Source organism: Eptatretus burgeri, chromosome 5, assembly GCF_056783735.1.
Source record: "Eptatretus burgeri isolate ZD-2024b chromosome 5, Ebu_testis_v1, whole genome shotgun sequence".
NCBI classification, from domain to species: domain Eukaryota; kingdom Metazoa; phylum Chordata; class Myxini; order Myxiniformes; family Myxinidae; genus Eptatretus; species Eptatretus burgeri.
Window position 1 is genome coordinate 104,793,540 of NC_140965.1, and position 14,280 is coordinate 104,807,819.

The 14,280-nt window shown below is 44.6% G+C and overlaps 1 protein-coding gene across 1 annotated transcript in view; it reads left to right on the top strand.

Annotated features, from left to right (window-relative positions):
* The window catches only part of LOC147027108 (uncharacterized), a 45,394-nt gene extending 37,986 nt beyond the window's left edge, over window positions 1-7,408 (top strand). Inside the window, exon 6 of the mRNA XM_085883274.1 lies at window positions 7,219-7,408. Within this exon, the coding sequence (XP_085739400.1) occupies window positions 7,219-7,225 (7 nt within the window). The 3' untranslated portion in view covers window positions 7,226-7,408. The remainder of the gene's footprint in view (window positions 1-7,218) is intronic.
* The last annotated feature ends 6,872 nt before the right edge of the window (window positions 7,409-14,280 follow it).

A 14,280-nucleotide genomic window follows, 5' to 3' on the forward strand; every position in this document is an offset into this window, starting at 1 on the left:
AATATAATAAAAAGGCTTCCGCTCAACGATTTAAATCATAACCATCATACCGAAGAAAAAAAAAAAAAAAAAACCCAGGGAGTCTGGAACACTGACGCTAACCATTACCTTGACGTGTTTCGACTCTTGAGTAACGTACAAGTAACGTATGTTGACGTGTGTCAACGATCGCGTAGCGTGCCTACAACTTATGCCAGCGTATGCGGAATGTGTGTAATACGTCGAAATTTTCAACATGCTGAAAATTTCTCGACGTACTTGGCGTACAATGACGTATGCCAGCGTACTACGACATCTGCCAGCGTGCTCTTAACGTATACAAAACTTACCCACAACGTATTCGACGTGTGTCAGCTTGGTTCGGCAAATTTTTCATACATCGGCATCCGCTGGCTAAAATGTCAAGGTGTGACAGCGGCTTCACACTTCGATGTCTAGTGCGGTTATGATTTGAATCGTCGAGCCGCAGCCTATTGTTACGAATTCTGGCCCGCCTGGCGTGCGAGCGATTGCGTAACTCCAATCACAACCGCGTCGCCCACCAAATGGACAATTCTGTCGTGACCCTCCCGGAACAACGCCGGGAGCTAGTCACGGGTGGGTCTTTCGACCTCACCACAATCGTGCCAATTGACCACCCGCGCAGGATAGGGTTGTTCGCCAAATTCGACCTACCTAAGTTCCTGCGTGAGTGGGCGACCGGGCGATTGTACCTCGCCGCAGGTCGGCCGAGGACACGAACAGCTTAAGCAGTCCATTCCGTGCTACAGTGATAACCGAGCGGTGTTATCGCCGACCTCGACGGATCAGATTCTCTTCTTTACCCGGGTGTTCAAAACCCACTACTAATTTATTCCGCGATTCAAGATGGCACTTTCAATGGGGAAAGAGATGACAAACGGGATACATTTCACACAAGGACATTTATTATAGCAAGCACATATATACAGGCGACAAGCAAACAGGAAGCAATACCACGGACTATAATTATTAGTAATTTACAGGCACTTACACAGGTTTACTTAACAGACGGCGCCACCAGTTGCACACAAAAAACCAAAGGAAAAACCCTCCTCACAGGCAATGGGGGTAGACGGGGTTCGTAAACCTTTATGGTCATGGGCCGTGGATGACCGAATAGGCCCGCGAGACCATGCTGGTTACCTGCCCCCTCGAGGGGCGACGGTCGGCGAGCCCTCTCCGGCACTCTCCTCTCGTGCGCGCCTCGACCCGGGACCACTGCTCGCAACCCTCACGGCTTGGCGCCCAGAGGGAGAGACGAGCCTTCGACGATCCAGAGCCCACTTTGACGATCCAGAGCCTGAAGAGTCCAAACACAACGTCCAGACAGAAGAGAGGAAGAATCCAACACAATGATCCAGGCAGGAGAGAGAGGAAGAATCCAACACGATGATCCAGGCAGGAGAGAGGGAGAGAGAGCTCAAACACGACGTCCACCAAGAGAGCGAGCCCATGCGCAGTCCGCCCTATATAGCGTGGGGCTCCGCCCCTTCGCTCCACCCCCTTTTTGGCTCTGCCTCTCCTCCAGCCCTTTCGAGAAGCTCCTCGAAAAGGGGCGTTCCCTCCTCACGGCCGCCTCACACCCCGTATCCACCAATCACCAGCGAGCTCTCGCAGCCTCTCCCGTCAGCCCCGGCGCCGCAAAAAAGGCGGGAAAACTCGCGCGCCGTTGTAGGCCTTTCACGGGGCCTTCGTTTGAAGTCTTCGGACGGTCCAAAATAACAATAGAACAGAAAAACGGCTATCTCAGAGTCGCAATCCGATGAATCGCACAAATTCCCTTTAAACAACAGTGAGGAACTATCTGCACATAAACGTAGCGTCATAACTGATCTAAGGACCCTTTATGGTGTATTGCGAATTTCCACAGCTGTAACACTATTAATAGCCTACGCCACGTGATCTTCGGCGATACGCTGCCGCGTGCTATGCATAAGTTAGACTATCGTTGGGCATAGGTTGTGAATGCCGACAACACGCTCAGCATTCGTTGGTATAAGTTATTTATATGTGATTAAAACGTTCTGTGTACGTTACTAATACATTATGCATACGTCCAACACGTTATTATACGCCCAAAAATTAAAAAAAACATCAATAGTTCAGTGTACGCCAGTGTTTTACATACATTTTGATACGTTGCCATAAGCTGGCTAAAACGTCAAGGTGTGACAGCGGCTTTACGACTGTCTGTCATAAATGAAAAAGAAGTACCATTCTAACCCACCGTGTTTAATTCTAAAGGGTTCTAGAGGCCACTTCGAAATGGTTCTAAAGGGTAATTCTAATGGGTTTCGTTCGTTTCTCGTTTCTTCATCATTTATCACAAGGGGCATTTTGCTTAGATGTCTCTTTTTTATTTTCCCAAGTGTTATATCCATTCTGCCTCATTCTTGTTATGTTGGGTCTTCATAAATTCCTTTCCAGAAGTCTTCAAGTTTATCTTTTTTAAGGGGATGTGTTCCAATTTGCTTTTGTTTCCCCAGCTCACAGTGGAATATTTTTGGGTTATTTCCAAACATTTGACTTTTCTTTCTCACATTGTTGACTTTGTCAAAGTTTTTTTTGATATTATTTTCCTTTTTAGGTCATCTCTACCGAGATGACCTAATAAAGCCGGACCAAATGTCCGTCCATCCGTCCGTCAACAATTTTTCTTTCCGATCTTAATGAAACTTGGTATGTAGGTAGAGGTCGATGAGTGTTTCACAACGATATAACTTTTGTCCGGGGTCAAGGTCACGAGGTCACGTAAGTTATAAAAATCCCCATTTTCAAAACCTATCTCGTCTGCCATTCTTCAATATATTCGTCAACTGTTTTTTTGATTATGATAGTAAAAAATATTATCTTGTATCTAACCGGACAGATTTTTGAATTTCGGTCCCGTTTGGCCGCCACGTAACCTGGAAGATGGTCAAAAACACCTTGCGGTACAAAGAAAACTTTTTACTTCCGATCTTGATGAAATTTGGTATGTGGGTAGAGGTCGATGAGTGATACCCAACGACGTATTTTTCCCGGATTCGAGGTCAGGGTCAAGGTCACGAGATCACGAAAGTTGTGAAAGTCGCCATTTTCAAAACCTATCGAGTCTGTCATTTTAGGAGATATCTGGCAACGGTTCATCGATTAATGATTGTAAAAAACATTATAGAGATGACCGTCACCCCCACACGGGGGTAATTTTTGTAGTTTGTTTTCAGCAACCGTTACCTCTTGGTCTTTATCCTCAAATTTATATTTGTTTGTTTTTGGGGGGGGGGTTGGATTCTCTTCATTAGCTTTGGGCTTAGTCGTTGTCTTCGTCTTTGTCTATAGGGTCTGGTTTGTTCTTCTTTTGGCATTGTTAGTTTTTCTTGTTACTTTTTTCTTCAATGCCACTGCAAAGCACACATTATTGATTTCCTTCAATGGGGATTATTTTTGTATCATTCTTCTGAGTATATGGTTGAAGCAAAGATGGCTGTGAGTGGGAGGATATCTGGCTGGGAGGATGTAAGTAGTGGAGTACATCATGGACCAGTACTATTCATTATTTGCATCAATGATTTGGATCGTAAGGTGAAGAGCAGGCTTTCCAAATTTGCAGATGGCACAAAGCCTGGAGGTGAGGTGGATAGCAGAGGTGGTGGTGATTAGATTCAAGAAAGTATTGATACTTGTATGGATTGAACAAAAGATTGGCAGATGGAATTTAACCTGAGCAAGTGTAAGGTGTTGGGGATGGGAAATAACAATGAAAATATAGATTACAGGATGCAAGGGGTAATTTTGGAACGTGTCACACTGGAGAAGAATCTGGGGGTGGTAATAGATATGGGAGGTAAGCAGGCAGCACAATGCCAGGCAGTTATGGGTAAAGCAAATAGGGTTTTAGGCTGTATTCAGAGGGGGATCATTTATAAATCAAAATAGGTGGTGTTAACATTGTACAGGAATTTAGGGAGGACCCACTGTGTGTCTAGAATATTGTGTGCAGTTTTAGTCAGCACAATCCAGGAAGGACATTGATGCCATAGAGACGGTTCAGCACAGGGCTACTCGATTGATTCCGGGCCTAGCTAGACTAAGCCATGAGGAGCGGCAGAAGGACACAGGGCTTTCTATACTAGAAAGGAGGTGGCTACGACGAGATATGATAGAGATGTTTAAGACGATGAAAGGTATAGATGAATTATTCGACAGAGTAGACAGTGATTGGACCAGGGGCCATAGCCTGAGAGTGAAGACCGTAGAAAGGCAGGGGACTTTCACTCAGAGAGTAGTTAATGCATGGAATGGCCTCCTTGGGTAGGGTAGTGGCAGCAGAAAAAGGAGATAAGTTTAAATTAGATAGGTACCTGGAATTTGAGGAGATAGAGGGGTTTAGGGATGTTGGCAGGATTTTTAGGTAGCTTGAGCATTGATGGGTGATTGTGTGAATGTGTATGGAGAGTTGTTGGTGGGGGTCTCGTCAAGAGGTGTTCTGTGCTTGATGTGTGTTTTTTTTTTTTTAACCAAGCCCATGCCCCCTCCCCTGAGGAAAAAAAAAAAACGTATAAAATCAAAAACTTAAAAAAAAACACAAAACACTTGAATTTTTTTTTTTTTAACATTTTGTATTTTCTTCTTTAGATCTCGTGTGGTGTTCATGTGGCGCAGGCATGATGGGCTGAATGGCCTCCACCTGTGTCTGATATCCTTGTATTCTCTCTTACTAGTATTTTTGTCCTTTTGTTGTTTTCTTCACTGTCAAGTTTTCATCTTTCCCTGACTGGTTTCAATCTCATCTCCTCTATTTTGTTGCCCAACTCTTCCTTCAGTCAACACTGTGCATCATCCTCATTTTCTTCCTCTTCTCTGCTCAGTTGTTCTCCCTTGTCTAACTCCTCATTCTCATCTTCCATTTTTGCTCTCATCCCTTCTGTCTATGTCGGTGTCATCTGGTTTGGGTTCGCAAGTTGGACTTCACCTCTCTCCAGGGGTAGGTCTGCATAATCACCACCACCACTGAAGGTGGATGGAGGTTATGTTTTCACCCGTCTGTCTGTTTGCTTGTCTGTTTATCTGTCCGTGAGCAGGATATCACAAAAAATTATGGACAGATCCGGATTAAACTTGGAGGACAGGTTCGGTGTGTGAAAACATCGAATTGTTTCGATTTTGACGAAGATCTGAATTTGGATCCAGATAAGAGAAATTTTGCATTTTTTTAAGTGATTCTTCACTTTGAGGGATAGAGCCAAAAACGATATAGCATGAGATTTCAAAAGGCTGTGGACGGATTATGAGAAAACGTGGTGGATGAGTTGGATACTGGATAGTTATTGGATAGGTGACATACTGGAACTGGATAGGTTTCGGTGGTAAACACACCTTTGGGGTTTCCTTCCCTTTAGTGGACGCATGTTGTTCGTGGTGCCAAACCCAGCTCGTTCTTTAACGACTGCAATCCAAGGTCATGAACAATCATACTGGTTGGCTTCCAATCAATTGGATCTTTGTCAGTTGGGGTCTGTGACTTCTGTGTGGCGTTGCGGTGATCACATCAACAGCGTAACATTTTTGAAATGTCTATTCCAAATAAACATATACAAAGCCAAATGAGGATCTTCACCATGACATACAATGCAAATTCCAACACCGATTCCCTTGTTGAGTTATTTCTGCCCAGTACCTCTGTCCTGCTGGCTCAACTCGCACGTGTTCACCTCATCCACCAGGGCTGTTGAACGATTGAGTCTTGTCGCGGTGTTCTCTCTCGTACGCTGGCCCATCAAAGATGATTGAAGAGCTCAAAGGAATTATTTCCCGAAACACAATCTTTATGAGTTTTAATCAACCTGATTATAATCGGCTTCATGCATTAACAACCGCTCTCGACATTAACACCACATTCACTCATCAGAGTTAAATTGAGCACGGGGACAATCAAACACATGGCTCGTCACATCTCACCCGCCTCTATCTACACCTCCCTCTCACAGGTTTATATTGTAACACAGAACAATCCCGTGAATTCTAGCAAATTTGATTCAAGACCATCCTGGAAGTTTCGTCTAAGAACATTCCAGCACCTTCATGAATCTCACGAGACAGTTTACTGTACAATACTGCCCTCTACAATCAAAATTAGCTCATCACATCAAGCAGTTTATATTGCAATTTACCGATGTGTGCAACAGCAAATTTCTAACATGGAACCGCCAATTTTACTTGTTCATGTATGGGCATTTATTAATGCTTATTCACACATACCACAGCATCTAGCTTTTAACTGACAATAGGACGGTGATAGGAACAAGCTGATTAGATTTTGGTGTGACAAAGACAAGTGTCCCAATGCAGATCCGGCCTGTCGGTGGGATACAAAACATAAACTGTTCAATCTGGCAGAAGTACTGCATGCACTCTACAGAGTGCCACTCCAGTTACCCTCGCCAAAGGAGAGAGTATTGCATTTGAGTCTGTTTGTTTGTTTGTCTGTTTGTCCACAAAGAACATGAGTAGGTGTATTCATTACATTAGAACCCGATAAACCTTGAGCCTTATTACCCCTTATAGACCCCTTTTGACTCCTTCAGACCACTTAAGTCCCCCCTAATACCACAAATACTCTTTATAACCATAAGACCCTTTAAGACCTCCAATACCCTTAATAACCTGAAGACCCCTTTGACACATATTGCCAATACATCTCATTAGACTTTATAACCCTTAGATCCTGTTTGACCCTTTAGAACCATAAGACCCCATTTACTCCATTGAACCCTTGAGAACACATAAGACCCTTGAGACCCCTTTCTGCCATTTAGACCTTTAGGTCTTTTGACCATCACACTTTTTAGACATTTTAAGATGCTTATGTAATTTCCGAACCCTTGTAGACAATTCCGAACCTTTTTTGTAGACATAGTCGAGGCTCGTGGAAGAGCTAGTCCTGGTACACTCAACGGATCAGGACACGACAGGACAAAAAGAACAGTGGAGAGAGGGGGGGAATGCCATCAGCAGTGCTGTAGACCAAAATAGAGGTCGAGTTGGAGAATCAATTGGTGGGGGGGGGCAGGGGAGGATACATGAAACATTGGGTGGACAAGATGATGCATGGGGTTACGTCAGGTATGGGAGGAAGCATGCGCCCAAAGCAGTGCATTGGGGCCTCCATCTGGCCATCCCGCAGGTATATCCCTGGCCCATCCCCATCTCCTTCAGATGCTGATCAATCTGCTGCAAGCAGGAGGCACGTTGTCGGCCCGTTGGCCTCCTCCATACGAGGATCCCTCACCGAGAGAATCTGGTGAGCAGGATCAGCATCAGGAAATCGAGCGACATGTCCATACAGCCACAGCTGACTCTCACGGACTATACAGGTACAAGTCTCATTTGTCTCTCTCTCTCTATCTCTATCTCTATCTCTATCTCTATCTCTATCTCTATCTCTATCTCTATCTCTATCTCTATCTCTATCTCTATCTCTATCTCTATCTCTATCTCTATCTCTATCTCTATCTCTATCTCTATCTCTATCTCTCTCCTCGTTGGACATGTAGCTGTAACTTTGTGACTTCTCCAAAATTAGCATAATGGGTTTAAGGATGATAAAAATAGATTAAAAAATGTTGCCAATTAAACTTCATTGATAATAATTAACTTGAAAAAGTAAATGTTTTATCATATAGCACAATGTGTTATTATAAACCTTTCATGGGAAATATATTCGAAAACAACATGATTATTACATCTTTGTGCTTGAACATGTATCTATTTTGAAATATATATATATATATATATATATATATATATATATATATATATATATATATATATATATATATATATATATATATATATATATATATATAAACAGTCTGCCAAGTAAAACCCCACTCTTCCCAAAAACAAATTGGCCTTCCAAATAATCTTTAATCTTAATTCAGCAGAATAGAATCATCTATTATTCTATTTTGCTTATTAAGGGATTCATATATATATATATATATATATATATATATATATATATATATATATATATATATATATATATATATATATATATATATATATATGTGTGTGTGTGTGTGTGTGTGTGTGTGTGTGTGTGTGTGTGTGTGTGTGTGTGTGTGTGTGTGTATATATATATATATATATATATATATATATATATATATATATATATATATATATATATATATATATATATATATATATATATATGTATCTGTGTGTGTATATATATATATATATATATATATATATATATATATATATATATTTTGTTACGGATCTGGAAACCAAATGCATTCAAACATAGAGATGTCCCAAAAGTCAGTTATTTATTAAGTACATGTGAAGACAGGTCCCTTCCTTTTGTCTCGTGGGAGAATCAAGGGTGTGCGTTGCGATGTTTTTTTTTAGGTAGGTTATTAAATCTTTACATGCAACAACCATCCCATCCCCCATCACGATCCACTACCCACCCGCTGTCAACTCGCACCCTGACTTGCCAAGGCAAGATCTTGCAGCCGTTCCTTGCTGCTTCCACAAACGTTCCTTTTCATCATTGTAACTCTTGCATGAGGAGTGCAAACACGCGTGGAAGGGGGGGCGGGTTTTTCCCCCAACAAGGCCGAGACCCCACCCAGAAGGGGCGGATCTGTGGAGGCCCTGTCCAATCAGGGCGGATGGTGAAGTCTGTTCCACCGAGCCCCCGCCCCATTCGGGGAGGTCCATAAAAAGACGACACCATCCTCAGTCTTGAGGGGATTTCTTTGGAGGAGTGAGTTGGTTGGTGTGCGTCGTGTGTTCTGAGCTGGAGTCTGAGTTCAGTTCACTTCAGAAGGAGTTCAGTTCTGTGTGGGGAATTCGAGGGCGTTCGTCGGAGGTTTATTGGTGACAGGGCATTCGTTGCTGGAGTCTGGGGCGTTTGTGGAAGTTTTGCTGGGTCCAGTCCGTGACCCTGACCCCCGCCCTGGGACTCCGACTACTCCTCTCAAGTACCTCCGTGGACACGAGCCCCACGCGTGTGACTGTGGGCCGGGCTGCACGGACATTGACAGCTGCCGCACCACGGAGCACCCCCATCCCTCCAACGTGCAGGTACCCCACCGAACCGTGACCCCAGCTTGTCTCTCTCCCTGGCTGCGGGGGTCCTAATAAAACACCTGGGTTTTTATTTTCGTCTATGTGTGTGTCTGCGTGTGTTATGCGTCTCTTAAGTAGAACTGCTTAAGTGATTATTTCTGATCATTGTGAATTCTTTCTTCTATATTCTGCGATAAGTCTTCCTCTGTGTCCTTCTTATTGTAAATAAACTATTATTATAAATGTTCCCAGTTTGTTTCCGTCCTTTCTTTCATTGGTCAAACGTGGTTCGGATCTGAGTTTCAGCCGGGTCTTTGTTCCCGTTAATCTGCTTACCCTAGCCGGCATGGCATTGGCAGCTCCGCTCGACTGCACCCGAACCGGAGTTGGTAGTCAGAAGTTGGAACTCTACCGCAGTCGGTAGAGTGACCCGGTTCGAGCAAGACGTGCCGAGGGCGTGGATCCCCGGTAGCCGAGACCGCATGATTACTTAGGTAAATTGGTTCCCGACAAAAAGACCCTTCGCCACGCAGTCGAGATATTGGCATTCCACGGTCAGTTCAGCGACCCACCAGCTCACGGAATTATCTGAGAGCGACGGCCTACAATTCCGGGGAGTCTGGTGGGAGACGACGTAACCTCCCCCACCTGGTGGTCGTTCTCACCACCGGAACCCGGCCCTCAACAAAATATATATATGTATATATATATATATATATATATATATATATATATATATATATATATATATATATATATATATATATATATGTATATATATATATATGTATATATATATATATATATATATATATATATATATATATATATATATATATATAATTACATATTGGCATCTGAAGGTCTGGCTGGAAGCAGGAGTCTAGCTTAAATTCAATGTGTGTGAGGGTAATGTCCAAATGTTTCTTTGAACTCCCATCAAACTTCAGATCGTAAATGTTCCCCAGCCCTTTGAATTCAAGCTGACCTCCGAATGGCCGCTGCAATAAGGCTCTGAGTGATCTTTTCCCTGAATCCCAAAACTTCATTCCTGGCACCATTCTCTCTCGAGGAGCACCAGACATTGCCTCATGATCTTACCCACACCCTTCCCCTTGCATATTATATAAGAACCCAAAAATCCATGTACTTCAGAATCAAAGGAAGACGTGTTGCTTGCTTGTATTATTGAATCTCTTTTGGTTCCCCATATGCATATGCATTAAATGATTCAAATGTACAAGAGGAATTGAGTGCTCTTCGAAAGATACAAAGTCTGACCAGCGAGAGCCAAGTCCTAGTAGCGAAGGAGTTAATTCTACATCTCAGATCCCTGGTCAGAGTCCAAGTCTCACATCCATAGAGCAAGAATGGAAGGACCAAGGACACAAGACTCGGAATTTCATTCTCCTGCATAGGTAGTGGCAGCACCTCGCCCCATGATCCGTTGAATCCATGACTCCCCAGACCTGACTCAGACGTCTGTCGATCTCTGGCTCACAACATGCGGAGACATGAATATCAATGCCAAGGAAAGTGAATCTCTCCGCAACATCAATAACGTCACCACAAACAGGCACAGACAAAATAGCAGCATCCAAGATGTCATTCAGAGCCTGGCTCTTAGTTTTGACCCAGAAAACCCATAAACCCAGCAGCTCCAACTCCTCATTCAGTGGCCGGAGGGCCCCCATAAGGATATCCAGCATCTCCGCAAAGATGACTGCATCAGCAAAGAAATCAAGATCAGAGATCTCGATACTCCCAAATAATGCACCTCAGTTTAATCTCTCCAACATCCTCTCTAGAATCCAGTCCAAACAAGCAATGGAAAGTGTGGGTGGCAGTAAGGCCTAAGTCATATTTGGCACGGCGGCCGTAGGGTCTACAAAATCTACGGCGACGAGCAATTATAGGGCGGCCATAGTATTTTCACGGTCACACAATGTAGCAGTCACATATGTTTTTATTTTTCGGGTAGCCGCACGGGGTATTTAGACATTGTGGAGACCAAAAACGTGGGGGTGCCGTACGGTCTTTGATTTGATGTTGCACGGTGACCGTAGGGCGTCCCTGCGGCGGCCATAGAATTTTCAAGGCAGACGCAAGGTAGCCTCAAGGTGCCCGCAAGGCGACCGCAGTGGGGGCCCTAAAGCAAACAGGCGGTAACGAGTGGGTATATATACCAGTTCTTTTTTTTGCGGCTTGTCGAATTGCTGCGGCCAACGTAGAAATGAAAAAAGTATAACTCCACGCTATAATTCCACGGCGACCCCTACGGCCTGTAAAAGATAGCCACATGGCGTAGGGCCACCCTGAGGCCACCTCAGAAACTCTGCGGCTGCCGCATGTTTCTGTCAATTCAGGGGGGCGGGGGGGGGTACGGCCGCGGTATCCTAGCCGTAGAGCAAATGTGACTTAGGCTTAAATACCCCAGACAAACTCCAGGAACAATTGGAAATGTCAGAGATGGAACTACCACACCTCACAGCACTCTCAGCACCAGAGTATAGTTCAGAAATCAAATTGATCAGTTTTGGTGGCACCCCACAAACACTGAGAATCCTTCAGAGGGCATCTTGATTCACTGAATCGAACACTTTGCAGAGATCAAGATAGTCTGCTCGCAGCCCCTATTGGAATGCTTGTCTATGTTTGATTTGGACACAAAGAACAAGGATACGTTCAATCATTGACCTCTTTTGTGCAAAGGCCAACTGCTCTGAGCACTGGTGCTCAAGCAGATGATGGTGAACTCTTTCAAGAATTATCTTTGCAAAAACCTTGCCTGGGACTGAGAGCAGTGTCACCCCTCTGTACTTGTTCCTGTCCTAGCGATCACCTTTCCCTTTCCAGAGAGGGGTAACAAAGTCCATCCTCCAATCAGATGGGATGATGCCTGTGCTCCAAACAGAGTACAGAACTGCATGCAACAACACGAGTTCAGCAAATCCACCAGCCTTGAGAAGTTCAGCATGGATGCCATATATCCCAGGACCTTTACCCCCCTTTCAACTGGTTTATCATGGCCTGTGTTTCCACAAATTAAGGTAGTTCACAGTTGAGTGGAGGGTCAACAATAGGAATAGTAACACCCCAGACATCCAACTAAACAGCTGGTGGGTCAGCCTGGTACAACCCCTCAAAGTAACAGGCCCAACCGGCCTTCACTTCCGACTACTCTGTCAAGAGCTCACCACCATCTGCTCTAACTGCAGTTCATCGAGGGATGGACTTGGAGGTATGCAATGCACAAATTCCTCTGTAAGCAGGACGAGAATCACTTGACCACATGTGATGCTCTACCCCTTCACAGATTCCTCGCACATAGGCCTCCTTGTCTGCCCTCAGTGAGCATCTAGTTTTACACCTCAGCTCCCTGAACAGCTCAGCTGTGCCAACTGTGGTCAATGGCATCCATGTTCTCTTGGGAGACTTTCTTCTTCACGTGACAGTGGGTTCCAAGACCACCACCGGCAGCATCAAGGATGGTAGCAATGTAGGCACTCCATAACTTTTCAGGATACCCCAAAACATGGAGACCCCTCAAATCCCCACTCAGTCTCTTCATAAACTCCTCAGCTATTCTCTTGTCCTTGAGCTTGTCAACATCCCTCCTAGGCTGGGGTGGTACCATTCTCCCAGATTTGAGCTGCAAATTCAGAGTTGCCAACAAGTCTGCATTGAGGAACTGAGCACTCTTGTCGACACTGCAGATCTGGAGCATCCTCCAGCGACCATCAACAAGCACAGGGTCAATCTCCTTTGCCACACCACCAGTGTTGGAATGTCAAGTTCAGTGATGAGGCTGTCAGTGCTGAAACCACGAACCAGTCCCCTTAAGTCCATAACTTCTTGCAAAGTCAAGGAACTTAGTGCTATTCCAGTCAAAGTTCCAGACCCATAGGGATCACACATGTCTCATAACCATCCCTATCAGTGCCAGTTGATGCATTGAAATCCCCCATTACAAGAAAAACATCTTGCCTGGAGCACTGATCAACCACAGACTCAAGCGTGGCATAGAATGCTTCCTTCACGGTGAGATCACTCGCCTCAGTCAGAGCATATACAGAGATCAAGGAAATGACACCGAAAGAGTGACGAATCCTCAGTCTTATTATATGCCCATCGACTGGTGTTACCCCAATTATTATGGGGTCGGCTTATTGGACACAGCTTCCTCAACTCCTTGGGCATGGTAACCATCAGAGCAACAAGACCAGCAGTAGGTATAACCAGCCACCATGATCTCACCATTATTCGGTCTCTGAATCTCAGACAATGCTGCAATACTGATGTTCAAACGCTGGAGCTCAGATGATAGCAGAGACAGGTGATCATCTTTTAGGGCGAGGACATTCCAGACACCCACCCAAAGGGACCTCAAGGTTAACCCGAGGACATCCCCCTCTGGTGGATGACACCTCAGAACCAAAATGCAACCAAGGAAGGTTACCCCATTCTTTTCATCCTATCATCAAGGAATAGGGGTCCCGAAGGCTTTGCCCCAATCCCATCATCTGTTGAGCTGCCCTTTGAAGGACAAGATGGATACAGAAGGAAGGGAGACCTAGAAACTTGGAAGGAAGACAAATTGGGGTTGGATAAAAGTGTAATGAGGGAAGAAAAGATCATTGGTCTGGATTGGGGATTAGCTGAGATGGTGGTGAAGAGCTGTCTTGAAGAACTGGAGGGAAGAATAAGATTAAAGAGAATGAGGAAGTTCGTTCCACAGGTGGGGAAAAAAGAGGAAAAAAATACTGAGTGGAGGTTAGCAGTGATCCTGGATGTAGATCATTTCCCCAGAAGGAGGTTGATGGTGGCTATTGTGTGCCCTGCATAAAAGTGGGGTGGGAACAAAGCATGGAAAGAGCAGTGGGTGAAAGATCAGAAAGAAGGTGGGAGAAGACAGAGCAACTACTGACCCATCTGTGATGGAAAAGTGAAAGGCCCATAGACTCAGCTTCATCGCTGGAGATTCCAATAATGTTGAAGGTCTTGGTGTACGTGGCATCAAGCTGAGCAAGATGTGAGGCAGGGGAACCAGCCCAGAAGGGAGAGCAGTATTTCATCAAGCTGTGGATGAAAACCTTGTCAGTGGAAAGGAACGCAGGTGTGCCAAGGAAGGACCTTGGCTGGCGGGGGATGCCCAGTCAGCAGCTGGCTTTGGAGGCCAACTTTGAAATGTGG